Source organism: Sorex araneus, chromosome 6 (assembly GCF_027595985.1).
Source record: "Sorex araneus isolate mSorAra2 chromosome 6, mSorAra2.pri, whole genome shotgun sequence".
Classification (NCBI taxonomy): Eukaryota; Metazoa; Chordata; class Mammalia; order Eulipotyphla; family Soricidae; genus Sorex; species Sorex araneus.
In genome coordinates, this window is record NC_073307.1 from 105,217,130 (window position 1) to 105,233,040 (window position 15,911).

A 15,911-nucleotide genomic window follows, 5' to 3' on the forward strand; every position below is an offset into this window, starting at 1 on the left:
AAATGACTGTTATACAGTAGCTGTGAATTGTCATGGCTCACACATACTATGAGCAAATGTGCATTGTTCCACTGACCTGTGCCAATGTTACTGTCAATATTGCCTATGGGAAAGAGAGAAAGAAAGAGTGAGACAGAGAGTGACAAAGAGACAAAGAGAGAGAGACACAGAGAGATTGAGACAGAGACAGAGACAGAGACAGAGACAGATTCAGAGAAGAAAACTGCCAGCATGCCATAGAAGCAGGCTGGGGAGAGGGGGTAGGAGGGAAACTGGTGACATCAGTGGTGGTAAATGTACATTGGTAAGGGATGGGTGTTGAAACGTTATATAACTGAAACCCAATCATGAACAATCTTATAACTGTGCATCTCACTGTGATTCAATAAAAAAAAATTTAATATTGCCTATGACATTACCTTTACCCTTTGACTACTTCTCTATGTTCTGTCCTCATGTCACTTTTCTTAATTTGTTTTGGAGGGCCACACCCAGCTTGTGCAGGTCTTACACAAGGATCTGTGCTCAGAGATCACTCCTGGCGGTGCTCAGGGGACCATAGGCAGTGATGAGCATCAAGCACAGGTCAGCCACATACAAGGTCAACATCTTAGCTGTTGTACTAGCTCTCCATCCCCTTCACTGCCATGTTGACCTTCTTTCCATCTCTAGAGGCCAGGCAGATAGTCAGACTCTGACTACCTTGGGTTTGGGTTTTTATTGTTTATTTTCTGTAGATTAGCTTGGTTTACCCTTCTTCCCTGGCCACAGGGAGCCTTGATTTGTTAATTGCTCCCGCAACCTGTCAATTACCTTTGCCTCCTGATCAGACTCTGTTGACTTGTAAATATTGTTTTTCTCTTCTCCTTAATGTCCTTTGCATGGTTATTTATTTCAGAGCAATTTCTTTTTGTATGGACACAGGAATCAGTTAAAAATATAAGCCTGTAACACTGGAGTTAATTGACTCCAGATAATATTACCTCCTGGGCATCTGCTGTCTGGACTTAAGCCTCAGTTGCCCTTACTTCCTAGATCCCCAAAAGCAGGGTCCCGATGAGGGACTTGGATGGTCTCAGGGCAGGCTGTTAGCTACCCTGGCATCGAAATGGGCCAGGTCAAAGTGCCATAATATTTAACTATAAGCTAAGAACATGGTCATGGACAAATTCTGTCATGATCCAAAAAGTAATAATTAGATTTGGACCCTGCTAGGCTTAGGAATGATTAACCCAACCTGAGCACTGTAGTCTGAGTCTGTGGCGAGATGTCTCCAGGAGAGTCGCCCTACATGTCTAAATGTGTCTATTATTGTGTACATACAGAATGGCAACTATTAGGAAGTAGAATTAAGATGTTAAGTAAGCTACTGGTCTAAGGAGAGGAGAAAAATGCCTTAAGTGCTATTTTGCACAGCACGTGGACAGGAAGGCTGGATAAACATGTTGAATGCACTTCCCCAGGGGAGGCGTCGTTTGAGAGGCGTGGTGAGAGAAGAGAGGGTTAAAGTAGTGTCTGCCAAGAGTTGAGAAGATAGAGAGTTTGAGAAAGGCAGACTGGGAGCTGCAGGCGGAGAAAAAGAGAAACAGAGTTAGAGAGTGTGAGTGAGAGAGCGTTGTGGAGCAAGAGGGTTGGAGAGCTGGGAGAGAAATGGGCAAGAGAATTGTGGAGAAAGTTTGGGAGAGATGAGAGATGGAATAAATGGCAACTCACCAACCAGCTTAGCCCTCATTCCTCCTTCGTCCACCCATGGCAACAGACATCCTGGGTGGGGAAGCAGTTTGAGAGCACTGAACTCGGGGGAGAAAGAAAGTCACCCAGAGAACCTGGGAACATTCCTTAATGTGTGAGCACTCCTAGCATCGCCCGAGATATAGGAGTTTACACAGTTTTCATCTTGTTTTTTGCTATCCATGCCTTCTTCTTTCCACCAACTGGTTGGCCAACACTGAGTCCCTAAGCATGTGCACATCTTTCTATCTAATCTCTATATACTAGTGCCTCCAGTGCTCAACCCAGTCATCTATGGAAATTCAAAGCCAACTTCTGAGAATGCTTCACTTGTGGAAATCTCCCAATGATGTCTGAGCACAGATTTATATGGGAAAGAAAGGAAATGGAGAAAGGTTTTTCTATGTCTCAGAAAATAGTAAAGTAGTCTTCCAAAGACAGAAATAAATGCATGCTAGCTCTGTGAGTTGTCTCTTCTTCCTGTGTGAATCCATAATGGGCCACCAGTTATAGAAAAGAACTCACTGAGAAGAGGAGAATTCTTAGGTAGATGAGTTTACACAAATGGTAGTTTATGGTGCATTGCAACCCTTTTAGTTATCTCTCCTAGCCAACCTCTATAGTGAAAATTTGAAACTGATCTGCAAAGCCTTACAAAATGGTTATTAAAGCGCACTATCATTTAGTGCCTCCATAATAGTGCCTGGTTCCTCGACTTCAGCACCCTTATATATTAATGTTGCAAATCACTTTTATTGCTATTAAAAAGATATTTTTGGATAGCTAATTAGGATGGAGAAGGATGTGTATAACAATAATAATTGTAAATTATCACTCTGGACAAGAACTGAGTGTTGAAAGTAGGTAAAGTGATATGCATATTTTAATTATCTGCATTGCAAGTCATAATGCACAAAAGGAGAGAGAGAGGGAGAGAGAGATAGAGAGGATGTGCCTGTCTTAGAGGCTACCTGGGGTGGTAGGAAACTGAGAACACTGGTGATGGGAAGTGTACACTGGTGAAGGGATGTGTGTTGGAACATTGCATGACTGAAACTCAATCATGAAAAACTTTGTAACTTTGTATCTCACTGTGATTCAATTAAAATTAAAAAGAAAAAACAACAACACTGCTTTCTTGATAGGCGAGGAAGGAGTTCGAAGATCTGTTCTCAAGCAAACTGACTCCTCAGTATCCATTTCAGTGATTTATCTACTTCTCCAGAGGCCTGGTGGCTGCTGTAGTCTGCCTATGTGGATACACTCAATGTCTGCAGACACACCTTGTACTGAACATACTCACTCCTCACTTGAAGCTTCAGAGAGATGATTTTAAAGGTAGACGTGCAAGAGAGATGGACATTGGTGCTCAGGAGTGATGAAGCGGAGAGGACAGTTGGTAAGAGGCAAAAAAAAAAAAACCCATGAGATATTTATAATATAGAGCTCTTGATGTGAAGATTAAATAAATGTCTATAGAAAATGTATAACTGTCTTGACATGTAAGCTACATTATACATAAAAATAAGTTTAAAAAATTATGGGCATATTCTCTACCTTGGAATTTTGCCCTCATCTCAAGCTGGGATTTAGACTCAGCTCTCCATCCTCAGAAGAAGCCCATGTTCTCTCTTGAACATGTTTCATATCTCTCTCATATACATTCTCTCTTTCCCTCTTCCCTATACCCTTAATAAGTGCATCATGTAATTTGCAGATTCTGTCATTAAAAGAATAAAAATTCTGCAAACTTTCTGATGAATATAGTTGAAGTAAACCTTGGGAAGTTAAGGATCACAAAGGCCAGTCCAGCTACAGCATTGCTTAATGATTGATTGTGACCAGATGCAATGATCTCTAATGGAAATATCCTTGTACAAGGATTGGAAATATGACTCATGTCAATACATATGTGAGGATCTACTTAAGAGTACTATGTCAATCCTTACTGGGCTCTGCTTCATGAGCATATGGTCCACATATTTTCCAATCATTGGGAAAGACCAGTAAGGAGAGGCTGCTAAAATCTTAAGACTGGAACAAATGGATACATTACTGGCACCCCCTCAAGTAACTCAATAAACAAAGGGATGACAGTGATACAGTGATACAGTTTCACAGCACTCTTACTCCAAATGGCCCTCTGACTTTAACATTTCTCAATTATTATTATAAAATTCTTAATAATTTTGTCTTTGAACTTGCATCTTATAAGTGAAACCTGATGGTATAATGACATGTAAACACATTCACCACTGCTACTTTATGCCCCATCATATAAATTGCTCCCTTAACACAGAAACACAGATTTCTAGTATACCCACAATGAATAGAAGTTCAAGAAAAAACACAGAAGTTAAGAGAAAATGAGGAGGAGCTGGAGTGATAGCACAGTGGGCAGGGCATTTGCTGTGGCTGACCGGGTTTGATTTCCAGCATCCCATATGGTCCCCTGAGCACTGTCAGGAGTTATTCCTGAATGCATGAGCCAGGAGTAACCCCTGTGCATTGCTAGGTGTGACCCAAAAAAGCAAAAAAAAAAAAGAGAGAGAGAGAGAGAGAGAAATAATGAGGTGACAATGAAGGAAATGAAGTTAGAGATGAGAATGTAGATGAAACACAAAACACAATATACTAATTTAATTTCCATTTTCCTAAAACACATAAAGGAGCATTTCCCTTGTTTATTTCTCATTTTATCATTAGCATCTCTTTTGCTTCTCTCACATATGCATCAGAGGTCATATCCCTCGAGGAAGCCACTTTGGTTTTCACACCTGCGCATCACAGAAAAGAATCAATAAATAAACTTGCTCGTAATTAGATTATTGACCAGAGTAGCTGATAGTTTTACTCAGAGTAGTTTGAATAAACGCAAGACATCTACTGACCCCAGAAAACAGTTGGATAGGAGATCAGCTCTTTGGGCCCTGTTTGTACATTCAGACTCGTCTGCTTCCTCGTTACATAGCTACTGAAGCTGCACAGAAACACATCCTTTATCTTCTTAAATAACATTTTAAATTCGGCGTTCAACCTCTACACAAGCCACCAGTCCACCACAGTCTCTCCAAATATATTCACACTAATTCTCACACCGTACAACCTCTCGAGCACTCCAACTTCAGCGTGTTCCTCCTGCAAATGCGTGTCTACCACACAGGTATGTTCTTAAAATAAGATTGCTAAAAATAAAAATTAAAGCTGTGCTCAATGAAAGAACACATAATTAAATTATTGCAGTTAAGATCATAGAGGTGTGCCTCAAATGACAACATACTGGGATTATTTTGAGAGAACTTTGTGAATGAATGGGGAGAAGACAACTCAATTTTTAAGAGTCTTTTTAGATTCACACTCATTCATGGAAACAAAATAGCTGCTTTCTTAGAATAACCATTTCACATATTTGTTGGGGTAAAAATAGTCCAGGAAGAGAGATAAAGGAACTGTGGGAACGATTCCAGGTCTCTGCTTCTACTATCCATTTTTTTTTTCTTCTCATGTCAAGGCAAAGCTGAAAGCCAACTGTTGTCATGTATACAAACAAAAAAAAATAAAATAAAAGGGTTCCCAACAAGTTCTCTAAACTCTTTCAAATTCAGATAGAAACTAAAGTGAGGGGCCAAGGAGATAGTACAGTGGATAAGGCACTTGCTTTGCTACTGACTGGCCAGTTTCAGCATAAATTCCCCCCATGTTGCCAGTAGTGATCCCTGAGCATAGAGTTAGTCCTAAACACTGCTGGGTATGGCCCCCCAAAAACAATCTGAAAGTAATAATGGAATTGTAAATTGTTATTAGAAAAAATGTCTTGCTTGAAAGAAACCGAAATTCAGATAGTGTACTAATGTATGTTTAGGGAATCAACAAACATATGACTGAATTAGAGGATATAAAAACTCATTTTTTATTTTCTTTTAGCATGATTCATGATCCACACCTATAAATTCACTTCTCTGAACTTTACCTTCTTATTGTTTAAGGGTTTAAATGATCATTTTAATTCTATTTTTCACAGGAGTTTGTGAGGAGATAAAGTATATATAAGAAGTGATATGTGGAATGCATAAATTTTTAATTAAAAAATACCACTTTTGGGGGCTGGAGCAATAGCACCACAGGTAGGGCACTTGCCTTGCATGCAGCTGACCCGGGTTCAATTCCCAGCATCCCATATGGTCCCCTGAGCACCACCAGGAATAATTCCTGAGTGTAGAGCCAGGAGTAACTCCTGTGCATCGGTGGGTGTGACCCAAAAAGAAAAAAAAAAAAACACTTTTTCCTCAACCACATCTTGTGAAACCAGCAAATCATTTTATGTATTCCCAATTTACAGATTTTTTTAATTAAGCACAAAATCTTTATAAGTTTTTCCCACTGTCACATAAATGTGACAAGAAAAATAAATGAGAGAGTAACTAGAAAGACATTGAGTTCATTTATTTCAAATTAAGACTTTCAGTGGCCAGAGAGATAGTATAGGGGTACTTGTTTTATATGTGACTGAACATGCTTTGTTTCCTGGCACCTCATATTGTTGCTGAAGTACTTCTCAGAGTAAACCTAAGCACAGACCCATGAGTAATCCCTGAGTGTGAAAATACACGATGGCTTTCTACAGCAAATACAAATTCCATTGTAGCCAAGTGTATTCCACTGTGTGTATGAACCATAGTTTCTTTATCTAGTAATCTGTTCTTGAACATTTGTATTCTTTCAAGATGTGGGTTATTGTGAATAGTGTTTCAATGACTATAGGAGCACAAATGTCTTCTCTGAAGAGAGTTCTTAGGTCCTTGGTGTATATGCCAAAAAGTGGAATTGTTGGATTATATGGAACTAAATTTCTAGTTTTTTGAGAAGGCCGTGTGAAGTTAGGAGGAAAGGAGCAGATGCAGAATGAACTCCCTAAAGTATGGGCTATTAAAAAACAGAGTAAAGAAATGACAAATGCCAAAGACAGCAGAAACTGAGAACTTGTGTTTGGTAGGAAGCTTCCCACAATAGGGAAGAAGAGGGCTGTAGGGAGGAGCAGGGGTATGGGCTGGGACATTGGGACAATGGTGATGAAAAGCAGATACTCTGTTGGAGTGTGTGGTGCTAGAACATTTTATGAATGAAATCTTCCCATTAATAGTATTATCTCACTATTGTAGCTCATGGTAATTCACTAATAAAAAAAGAGAGAGAGAAAGAAGGAAATAGACAATGAGTGGCATTAAGAAGGAATACATTTTAGCTTTCTATTTCATTTTTATTTAATTATATTTAGGGATAGGGAGGTTGAACCACATTTGGTGATGCTTAGGGGCTATTCCTGGCTCTGTGCCTAGGAGTGACTCAAATTAGGGTTGGTTGCATGGAAGGTAAGCACCTACCTCTTGTACTATCTATTTACCCTATTATTTTAAATATTTATAATAAAACAGCAAAATAGTTGTCAACATTTAAAAAAATAGTATTATCTCTCAGCTACTATTAATAGAATTACCTAAAATAAAATAAAAAACAAAAAATTCCACTACCAGAATATCTTCCCTGTCAGCACATTTATGGCATTCCATTTTCCCTCTCCATCTGCCTCTATCAGCAGTTGGTATTCCGACATATCTTAACCTCTTGCTATTATACTAGGGGTCCTTTCAGTCTCTTTAATTGGCATTCCAATATGTCTCTTGTTTTCTTCTATTTTTATTCTCATAAATTATGAATACGCTATAGGTATTTCTTCATGAGACATGTACCTATGCTCAGAACTTTTAGTGTCTTTCTACATAATTCAGGTAATATGTAAAATGTTATCTAGCATATGGAAAGAGAATATGTTCAGAAAATAAAGTTCAAAAGTATGTAAGTTGATGATATATACATAACTCAAGTTTGCAAGATTTGAAACTTTAGTCAATTTTGATGAAATCTCTAGGTACAAACACAATCATAAATAAGAGGAAGGTATAAATTGCACATAGTTTCAATTGGTGTGATTTTTCAAAGAAACTAAATAAAATAATAGCAATAAAAGATTAATATGGATCAGATAAAATGAAATCATTCTATGCAAGGGAAATTTTGCTAAATCTTAAAAAACAGAGGAGAAACTACAGAATGATCAAGCAAGCATGCATGAGTAAAAGCACAAATGAGATACAAGAAATATTCCTAGATGTGGATTCACTAAAGGTTAATCAAATGATGGACAGGATATGTAGGAGTTAAGTGTTAAAGGTCCACTTTGTACAAATTCTTAAACAAGTGCTTTGGTTCTTACAGAATTAATAAGATGATTAATAAATAATATAGAATGTTGGCAGAAGAAAAACTAGGTTATATGTGATAAAATACTTTAGGACTTTTGAAAAATTGATGTTCTCATATGAAAAACTTTATTATAAAAATGTCATACTGATATGAATGATCCAAACACTTAATGCTACAGGACAGGTATATCATCATTCCTTGAAGTTCTTCATTTGACAAGCAGAATGTCAGCTTCTAATGACAGTGATGACAGTCTTCCAACCACCCTCTTCCTGACCGGGATCCCAGGACTAGAGAGGGCTCACATATGGATTGCCATCCCCTTTTGTGCCATGTATCTGATAGCACTGGCTGGAAATGCTGCCCTCATCCTGGTCATTGCTTTGGACAATGTTCTTCATGCACCCATGTACCTGTTCCTTTCTCTTCTCTCACTTACTGACCTTGCTCTCAGCTCCACCACTGTGCCAAAAATGCTGGCCATTTTGTGGCTCCATGCTGGTGAGATTTCCTTTGGTGGATGTCTAGCCCAGATGTTTTGTGTCCATTCTATCTATGCTCTGGAATCATCAGTTCTACTTGCCATGGCCTTTGATAGATATGTGGCTATTTGCAATCCACTGAGATATACCACCATACTCAACCATGCTGTTATAGGCAAAATTGGTCTGGCTGGGCTATTCCGTAGTGTGGCTATTGTCTCTCCTTTCATCTTCTTGTTAAAACGACTGCCCTACTGTGGTCATCGTGTGATGGCACACACATATTGTGAGCATATGGGCATTGCCCGGCTGGCCTGTGCCAACATAACTGTCAATATTGTCTATGGGCTGACTGTGGCCTTGCTGGCCATGGGTCTTGATTCTATTCTCATTACTATCTCTTACGGGTTTATTCTGCGTGCTGTCTTTCGACTTCCATCTCGTGATGCCCAGCACAAGGCTCTGAGTACTTGCAGTTCTCACCTTGGGGTCATCTTGGTCTTCTATATCCCGGCCTTCTTCTCCTTCCTTACACATCGGTTTGGCCAACATCGAATCCCAAAAAATGTACATATATTTTTGGCTAATCTCTATGTATTGGTACCTCCTGTGCTCAACCCAATCATATATGGTGCCAGGACCAAGGAAATCAGAAGCCGGCTTCTAAAACTGCTTCACTTGGAGAAATTTGCAATATGAATTCTGAGCAGAGTTTGAAAAGGAAAAAACTATATGGACATCATGGCTGATGCATTTACATGAATAGAGAGGAAAGCTGTGATAAGAAACATTTAAAAAGAAAAGTAAAATCATTGGAGACATCAATATTCACATTGAACATAATATCTGAGGCTCTTGATAAACTTGTCAAGAAAAATGAAAACTGGTGAAAATATTTCTAATATTCCTATTTAGCAGTAACTGAACTTTGGAAAAGCCTCACTAATTTTGATACTATCACTGTACAGAGCTCTAATAATGTATACTTTTGCCTCCAAATATTAAGCCTTACTAAAAATGAAATCAATTTTCACTATTAAAGGGGTCAGGATTTAATAGAAGAAATATGTATTGTGAGTAGACATAAAAAATGAAAACAATTTTTGAAGACAAATGTATTCAAATTTTTATTTTCTGCTCTGAGTGATCATTAGAGCATTGTACTATAGTTGGAGAATTATATTTAAATCCTTATTCTTCTTATTCTTCAGCTTACTGATTTTGTTGCCTTGAACATGTTACTAAATCTTTCTCTGCCTCAATTAATCAAATTGTTACATAAAAATGTTAATATCTAACTTAATATTATGTGAAGAATCAAAACAATGAATGTAGGAAATGTAACTGATTTGTACACAATTCTCAATAAACCTGAGATCTGCAAGGTTTGTCAACATTACTCAAGTTGTAGCTTGGCAATATTATATTTGCCATCACTTTACAGAATTGTGATGACAGATACATTGTATAAAAATAAATACTTAGAGTGCTTAATATGTGAATAGAATTCATATAACTATATTCACTTCCTTTCCTTCTTTGGTCTCTATTTTTGAGGTGCCTTTCCTTTTAACCATATTCTTCTTGCTTGTTTTTGGTACTAAAGGCTTACCCATGACTCTGCACTCAGGGATCACTCCTATTGAGGCTAAGACCATCATTTGGGGTGTCAGGGATCAAACAAAGACCGGCCATGTGCAGGCACTGCTCTACCTGCTTTACTCTGCCTTCAAACTATAAAATTACTCGAGCTAAAGATTTAGGGGAGTGGCAGGGTGATAGCACAAAATACCAGAGCACATAATATTGGACTGCACAGTTTCTCAAGCACTGCACTAATTACAAAGAAAGGAAGAGCTTCCAAAGACTGCCAAGTGTGGACCACCCCCCTAAAAAACAAAAGCATAAAAAAATACTCAGTAAAGCTTACTTGGGATCAAATGGGCTTATTTTTTTTTCTTTTTTATTATCCTAGAATGAATTTTGAGCAATTTTAGATAAAAAAATAAAACAAATGGGAATAACTGAGTAGACAAATTTACTTAGATGGAAATCAGTGATGTAAGGGGGTAGTATGACATGGAAGACTTTTTTTTTAATTTATTTTTTAATTACTGATTCACCTCGAGGGTGCAGTTATAGATTTACACATTTTTGTGCTGTGTTTCCCTCATACAATGTTCAAGAACCCATCCCTCCACCAGTGCCCATTTTCCACCACCAATAAATCCAGTATCCCTTCCACCCCCCAGTCTCATCCCCCCACCCCACCCCGCCTCTGTGGCAGGGCATTCCCTTTTGTTCTCTCTCTTCTTTTGGGTGTTGTGATTTGCAATAGGGGTACTGAGTGGCCATCATCTTCAATCTATAGTCTACTTTCAGCATGCATCTCCTTTACCAAGTGGGTTCTCCAACCACATTTTACTTGGTATTCCCTTCTCTATCTGAGCTGCCTTTTCCCCCAGAATGTGAGGCCAGCTTCCAAGTCATGGAGTCAACCTCCTGGTACTTATTTCTACTATTCTTGGGTGTTAGTCTCCTACTCTGTTATTTTATATTCCACAGATGAACGCAATCTTTCTATGTCTGTCTCTCTCTTTCTGACTCATTTCGCTTAGCATGACATGGAAGACATTTTTCAAAAAGGAAATGGTGAGATAAATTGACATGCTAAGGATCACAAACACACCAGAAGTGATCACTGAGTGCAGAGCCTGGAGTAACCCCTGAGCACCACTGGTATGGATCAAAAACAAAAACCAAGCAAACAAATAAAAAACTGGAAAAATGGAAGTTCCTACTGATCAGGGACAAAGGAAATTGAGCCAGGGTCAGATTGAAAGAGGTATAACCCTTACAAAAGGAATTATTTCTATGAGTCATGAGGGTGGCCTCAGGATATATCTGTAAATTGGATCATTTGGATCATCAGTTAACTTACCCATCTGCTTTAAACTCAATAAAAAGTGCTCACTTCCTTTCTTAAAATGATATAAAATGAGAGAGAGAGGTTTCTACACTTCTCTGGAATTCTGCTTAAGGAGACCATTCCAAAAATCCTGGAGCCTATGTTTGTTTTCTCTTCCTTTCCTTCCTTTCCCTTCTCTTAAAATCTACTCTAAATCCAATCATTTAAACTCTGGTCCCATGGACTTTTTGAGAGTAAGGACCTGAGAGCATGTGCCCACTATAACTATAAAACTTAATGGCTGATGAATTTATTATTCCCCACACCCTAGGTTTCTTTCACATGCTCTGCTATAGAAGATATTTTAAGAAGTGGCTTTATAAGTTTATTGTTTACTCCAAAACTACAACTGACATTTAGGAATTCTAAACAGAAGGCCTGGAGTGATAGCACAGCAGGTAGGGAGTTTGCTTTGCACACAGCCGACCCGGGTTTAATTCCCAGCATCTCATATGGTTCCCTGAGCACTGCCAGGAGTAATTCCTGAGTGCATGATAACAACTCCTGTGCATTGCCAGGTGTGACCCAAAAATAAATAAAGAAAAGAATTTTAAATAGAGTAACTGAATGAAACTGCAATTTTAGTTTTATTACCAGTGATAAAAAATAAACATTTGTATTATAATTTATACTTCTCATTTATCTTTATACTTCCATGTGAATACACATCTGTGTACTGATTATTCCTGTAACTAAAAATGGATATCTACAACTAATGCAATAAAGTTTTTGTTTTGTTGAGTAGAAGTAATTTATCTCTTTGCCTTCAGTTCTGATAGCGTATGACTAAAATTTTGTACATAACTTTTGAAATATTATTTCTATAATGATATAATAATAAGACAGCATAATATTCCCCTGTGTGGCCTGGGCTGGATCTAGTTTATGACTGTACTCCATATCTGAGACCATATTTTTCATAGCTCAGGAACCAGTGGTGAGACACTGGAGTATATTGGGAAACCTTGGAAATATTACTAGTTTTCCTGGGGTTTCATCTGCTACTTCCAGTCTGATACTTGTCTGTATGGTTCTATAAATCACATTACCTTTCTGGAGTTATCACATTCTAGCTTTAGGATGATGAAAGAACCAAAGCAAAAATTTCAAGTAGGGGCTGGGAAAAAAAACTTAAAAGGTTGGAATATATGTATTTTGGCATACACCAGGTCCTGGGTTTGATTTCCTATAACCACATGGGCAACTGAACACTGCTTGGCATATAGTCCTGGTGGACCAAAGCACAGTTACATAGAGAACACACCAACACCCTTCCTGCATGCCCCGTAATCCTCCCCTCACATAATAGAAAGAAGTAGAGAAAGTTCTATAATATTGCCAGGATTATAGAACTTTCGATTTTCCTTTATCTGTGATAACAAGTTTGGGTTTTAGTTAGCAAAGAAAAATTATGGAAAATAACTGGCCTATATTATAAGGTGTTAATCAAAACATAGCCAGACCCTTGTATCAAGGTGTTGGCAACTATATAGACCTTGCATTTCAGGAGATTCCTTAACGCAGAAGAAGTAGAGATAAGATGCTTCGAAAGGAGCTAAAAGCAAAGCAGAATAGTAAGTTTTAGAGCTGACACTTTCAAGGAACTGAGAAACAAAAGAAGAGATAAAGTTCAGGACAGAAATAAGAAAATAGTATAGTATTTGTAAGATGATGGAAAGAAATCTTCATAGAAAGAGGGGTTGGGGCTGTGGGAGTCGAGGATGTTGATCTCATAAAAAAGTAGGATTTATACATAAGCAAAGAGCAAAGAATCATAGGTGAGTGCTAAAGTTAAACACTTTTTCTGCAACATCTAGTCATTGAATTTAAAGACAGAAACTTGGTAAAAGAGCAGTTGTCAGAGCCAGGAAGAAAGTCGAGACTTCCCTTGGGGAAAGGCACAGTCATGATCCCTTGAAAGTCCCTGGGTGGTGACGGTAATGCTGATGGGGAATAGGGTGACCAATCAATCACAAGTAAAAATACCAAAAAACGCTCAGGACTTACCCACCATATGTAAAAAAACTAGAAAATATTACTAAGATTAGGAGTTTGATATCAGAGATTGAGGTCCAGACCTGAAAACATAAAACATATGTGTTAACATACATCAGTCTACATTATGTAACCCCAAACAGTATTCTCTTAGCTGCCCACCTTTTGCTCCTGTGCCACACAAAATCAAATTACACATAAATTCCAAGCAATCTTTTTTTTTTTAATGTAGAACAAGCTTGGGTAACAAAGGAAAGGGTTTTTTTTTTCAGTGTATGCATGATCTAAGTAGGAGGAATTCCCAAAATAAGCTACTTTCCCTCCCCTTCCCTTTCCCTTTCTTTTCCTCTTTGTCCATAGGTACTGCATTGTGAACTTTAGCGGGAGAAAGCTAGGGTTCTTGTATCCCCAGCAGCTTCTCTATGGCAGCATGAATATCTCCATTTGTGGCGATCAGGGCCTGTAGATTGGCATCATGATTAACAAAACCCATGGCCCTCAGATGCTCCAATTCTTGCTGGTAGCGACCATCTGTGAGGGGTAATGAGCATAGTGAGAGTTGGGTAGGCTGGGCGCAGGCATTGGCCAGTGCATTGAGAAGCTGAAGAACGGCCATGGTTGGTTGCACAGGGTCTGCTCTATGGTCTTGTCCTCCGCCTCTACTTTCAGGGACTCCTCTAGCTCCATGTGGTCTACCTGTGCCCCATAAGCAAGGTCCTAGCCCAGGCACTTCCCTGGACAGCGTTTGCAGGCCCTTTTCTATCTGTATCAATGCCTGCAGTGCTCTTGGGTTGGTGAGGATTGGAAGAAGTGGTATGTGATGCCTCAGGGGGCTGCCTGTTGTTAGCTGGTGTAGCAAGGCTGGATTCTGTTGCAGAACATGCAAGGCTCGACGCAAGTCAGATGGTGATGGTCTCAGCTGATTGGCTGGATTTGCTTTCTCCATGGGCTGCTGGCTGTCCTGGGAGGCAGAATCCTGACCTGAGAAGTCCAGCATAACATTTCTACTCCCTGAATTGGTTTGGTTTGAGGCCACGCCTCTGGCCTGGGCGGCTATTCCTGCCCTGATCTCCTGCACCAGTGACTTCACAGGCGCAAAGGCAGTAGGGATGTGGGCAGGGGTGTCGGTACTGCTAAGAGCGCTGGCTTCATCTCTGCAGTGTTCTGAACCTGTGTTGTGGCCTTTGCAGGAGACCAGCTGGGCCAGAGTGCAGAGCATGAGGTGCTGCATATTAGAGCAGACCTGAGGAGTCACATTGTCACCACCTGGCACAGCCATCAGGGTCTCTGGCCCAGGCTTGGCTGCCTGCAGCAACTCCTGCTGTTGGGCTGGGCTCTGTAAGGTTTCTGGAGTCTTAAGGGTTGGCTCAGGTTTCTGTAACGTTCTTGAGGACTCAGGAGCATGGCTAGTATGAGCAGGCTTCTCACTTGCCACACCACCTTGAACCAGCGGGTCTTCCAAGAACTGAAGCACAGACTCAGGTGCAGTCATCAGGAGTTGACCCAGCTGGGCTAAAAAGTCAGCCAAATCAGGTGAGTTTCTCACCAGACGGCCCAGACGCGCCAGCACACTGACACTCTCTGAGGTGGATGATTCAGTGCGTTGAGTACAGGGGCACGTGGGACCTGGTTGACTCCCAGCACTTGGCTGAGTTCCCTTCATGCGGGTCCTTACCACCAAATGGACTGTTGCACCATCAAGAACGCCACGCTGACTCAGAATATCTTGATCCCGGAGGATCTTTCCAGTGAAGATAAGCACCAGTCGATCCGTGTCACAGTGAAGACGTTTGGAGATCTGCTTCTTAAAGTGGCGGACGCTGCTATTTTCTGCCAGCATAAATTCTTGGCAGTCCTGTGGAGTCTTGACAGACACTCTGATGATGTGTGAGAGCTCCCTACCAGACACCAGTCTGCTGTCCCCTGCTTCTTCCCTAGCCTGTGCCATATTTCCTGAACAGCAGAGTGCAGGGCCACCTGGGGACCTATAGGAGCTCAGGTGGAACACCGAGCACACCTGGGGTCAGGGACAAATTGGTGTCTAATTCCGTCCTCTTACTACGCCCTGAGGATGCCACCACCCAGAATGACCCTGCAGCCACCTGGCTCCCATTGAGATGGCAGCTTCCCTTCTCTAGAGCCATATCCCATAGGGGATATGATGTCAGTGATGAGGTCACAGTTAGAGGTAGTCTGAGTGGGGGCAGGGCACTGCCTCTCCCTACCTGAGACTCTCTTTCTGATTTGATTTAAATAAATGCAATGTTATTTTAAATAAAATGGACTTTAAAAAAAAATTAAATACTTTTGTCTAAAAATCTGTTTTGTACCAGCCAATGTCATTATTGAAAATAAAAGACTTGAGTTTGATCACTGTATCACTGTCGTCCAGTTGCTCATCGATTTGCTTGAGGACACCAGTAATGTCTCCATTGTGAGACTTCTTGTTACTGTTTTTGCATATTGAATACACT

General features: G+C 39.9%; 2 protein-coding genes across 2 annotated transcripts; one reads left to right on the forward strand and one right to left on the reverse strand.

The window, feature by feature from the left end:
• Window positions 1-8,204: 8,204 nt before the first annotated feature.
• On the forward strand, window positions 8,205-9,173 carry LOC101537142 (olfactory receptor 52D1). Its single transcript, XM_004618255.2, has one exon. It carries the CDS (start codon window positions 8,217-8,219, stop codon window positions 9,171-9,173), a length of 957 nt encoding a protein of 318 aa, XP_004618312.2. The 5' UTR covers window positions 8,205-8,216.
• A 4,655-nt stretch (window positions 9,174-13,828) lies between these two features.
• On the reverse strand, window positions 13,829-15,385 carry LOC101544996 (ubiquilin-3-like). Its single transcript, XM_004618357.2, has one exon. It carries the CDS (start codon window positions 15,383-15,385, stop codon window positions 13,829-13,831), a length of 1,557 nt encoding a protein of 518 aa, XP_004618414.2.
• Between the last annotated feature and the right edge of the window lie 526 nt (window positions 15,386-15,911).

Bases quoted from the DNA above. Each gene is read 5' to 3' on its own strand.
- LOC101537142 (XM_004618255.2), top strand. From the start codon at position 8,217: ATGTCAGCTTCTAATGACAGTGATGACAGTCTTCCAACCACCCTCTTC.
- LOC101544996 (XM_004618357.2), bottom strand. From the start codon at position 15,385: ATGGCACAGGCTAGGGAAGAAGCAGGGGACAGCAGACTGGTGTCTGGT.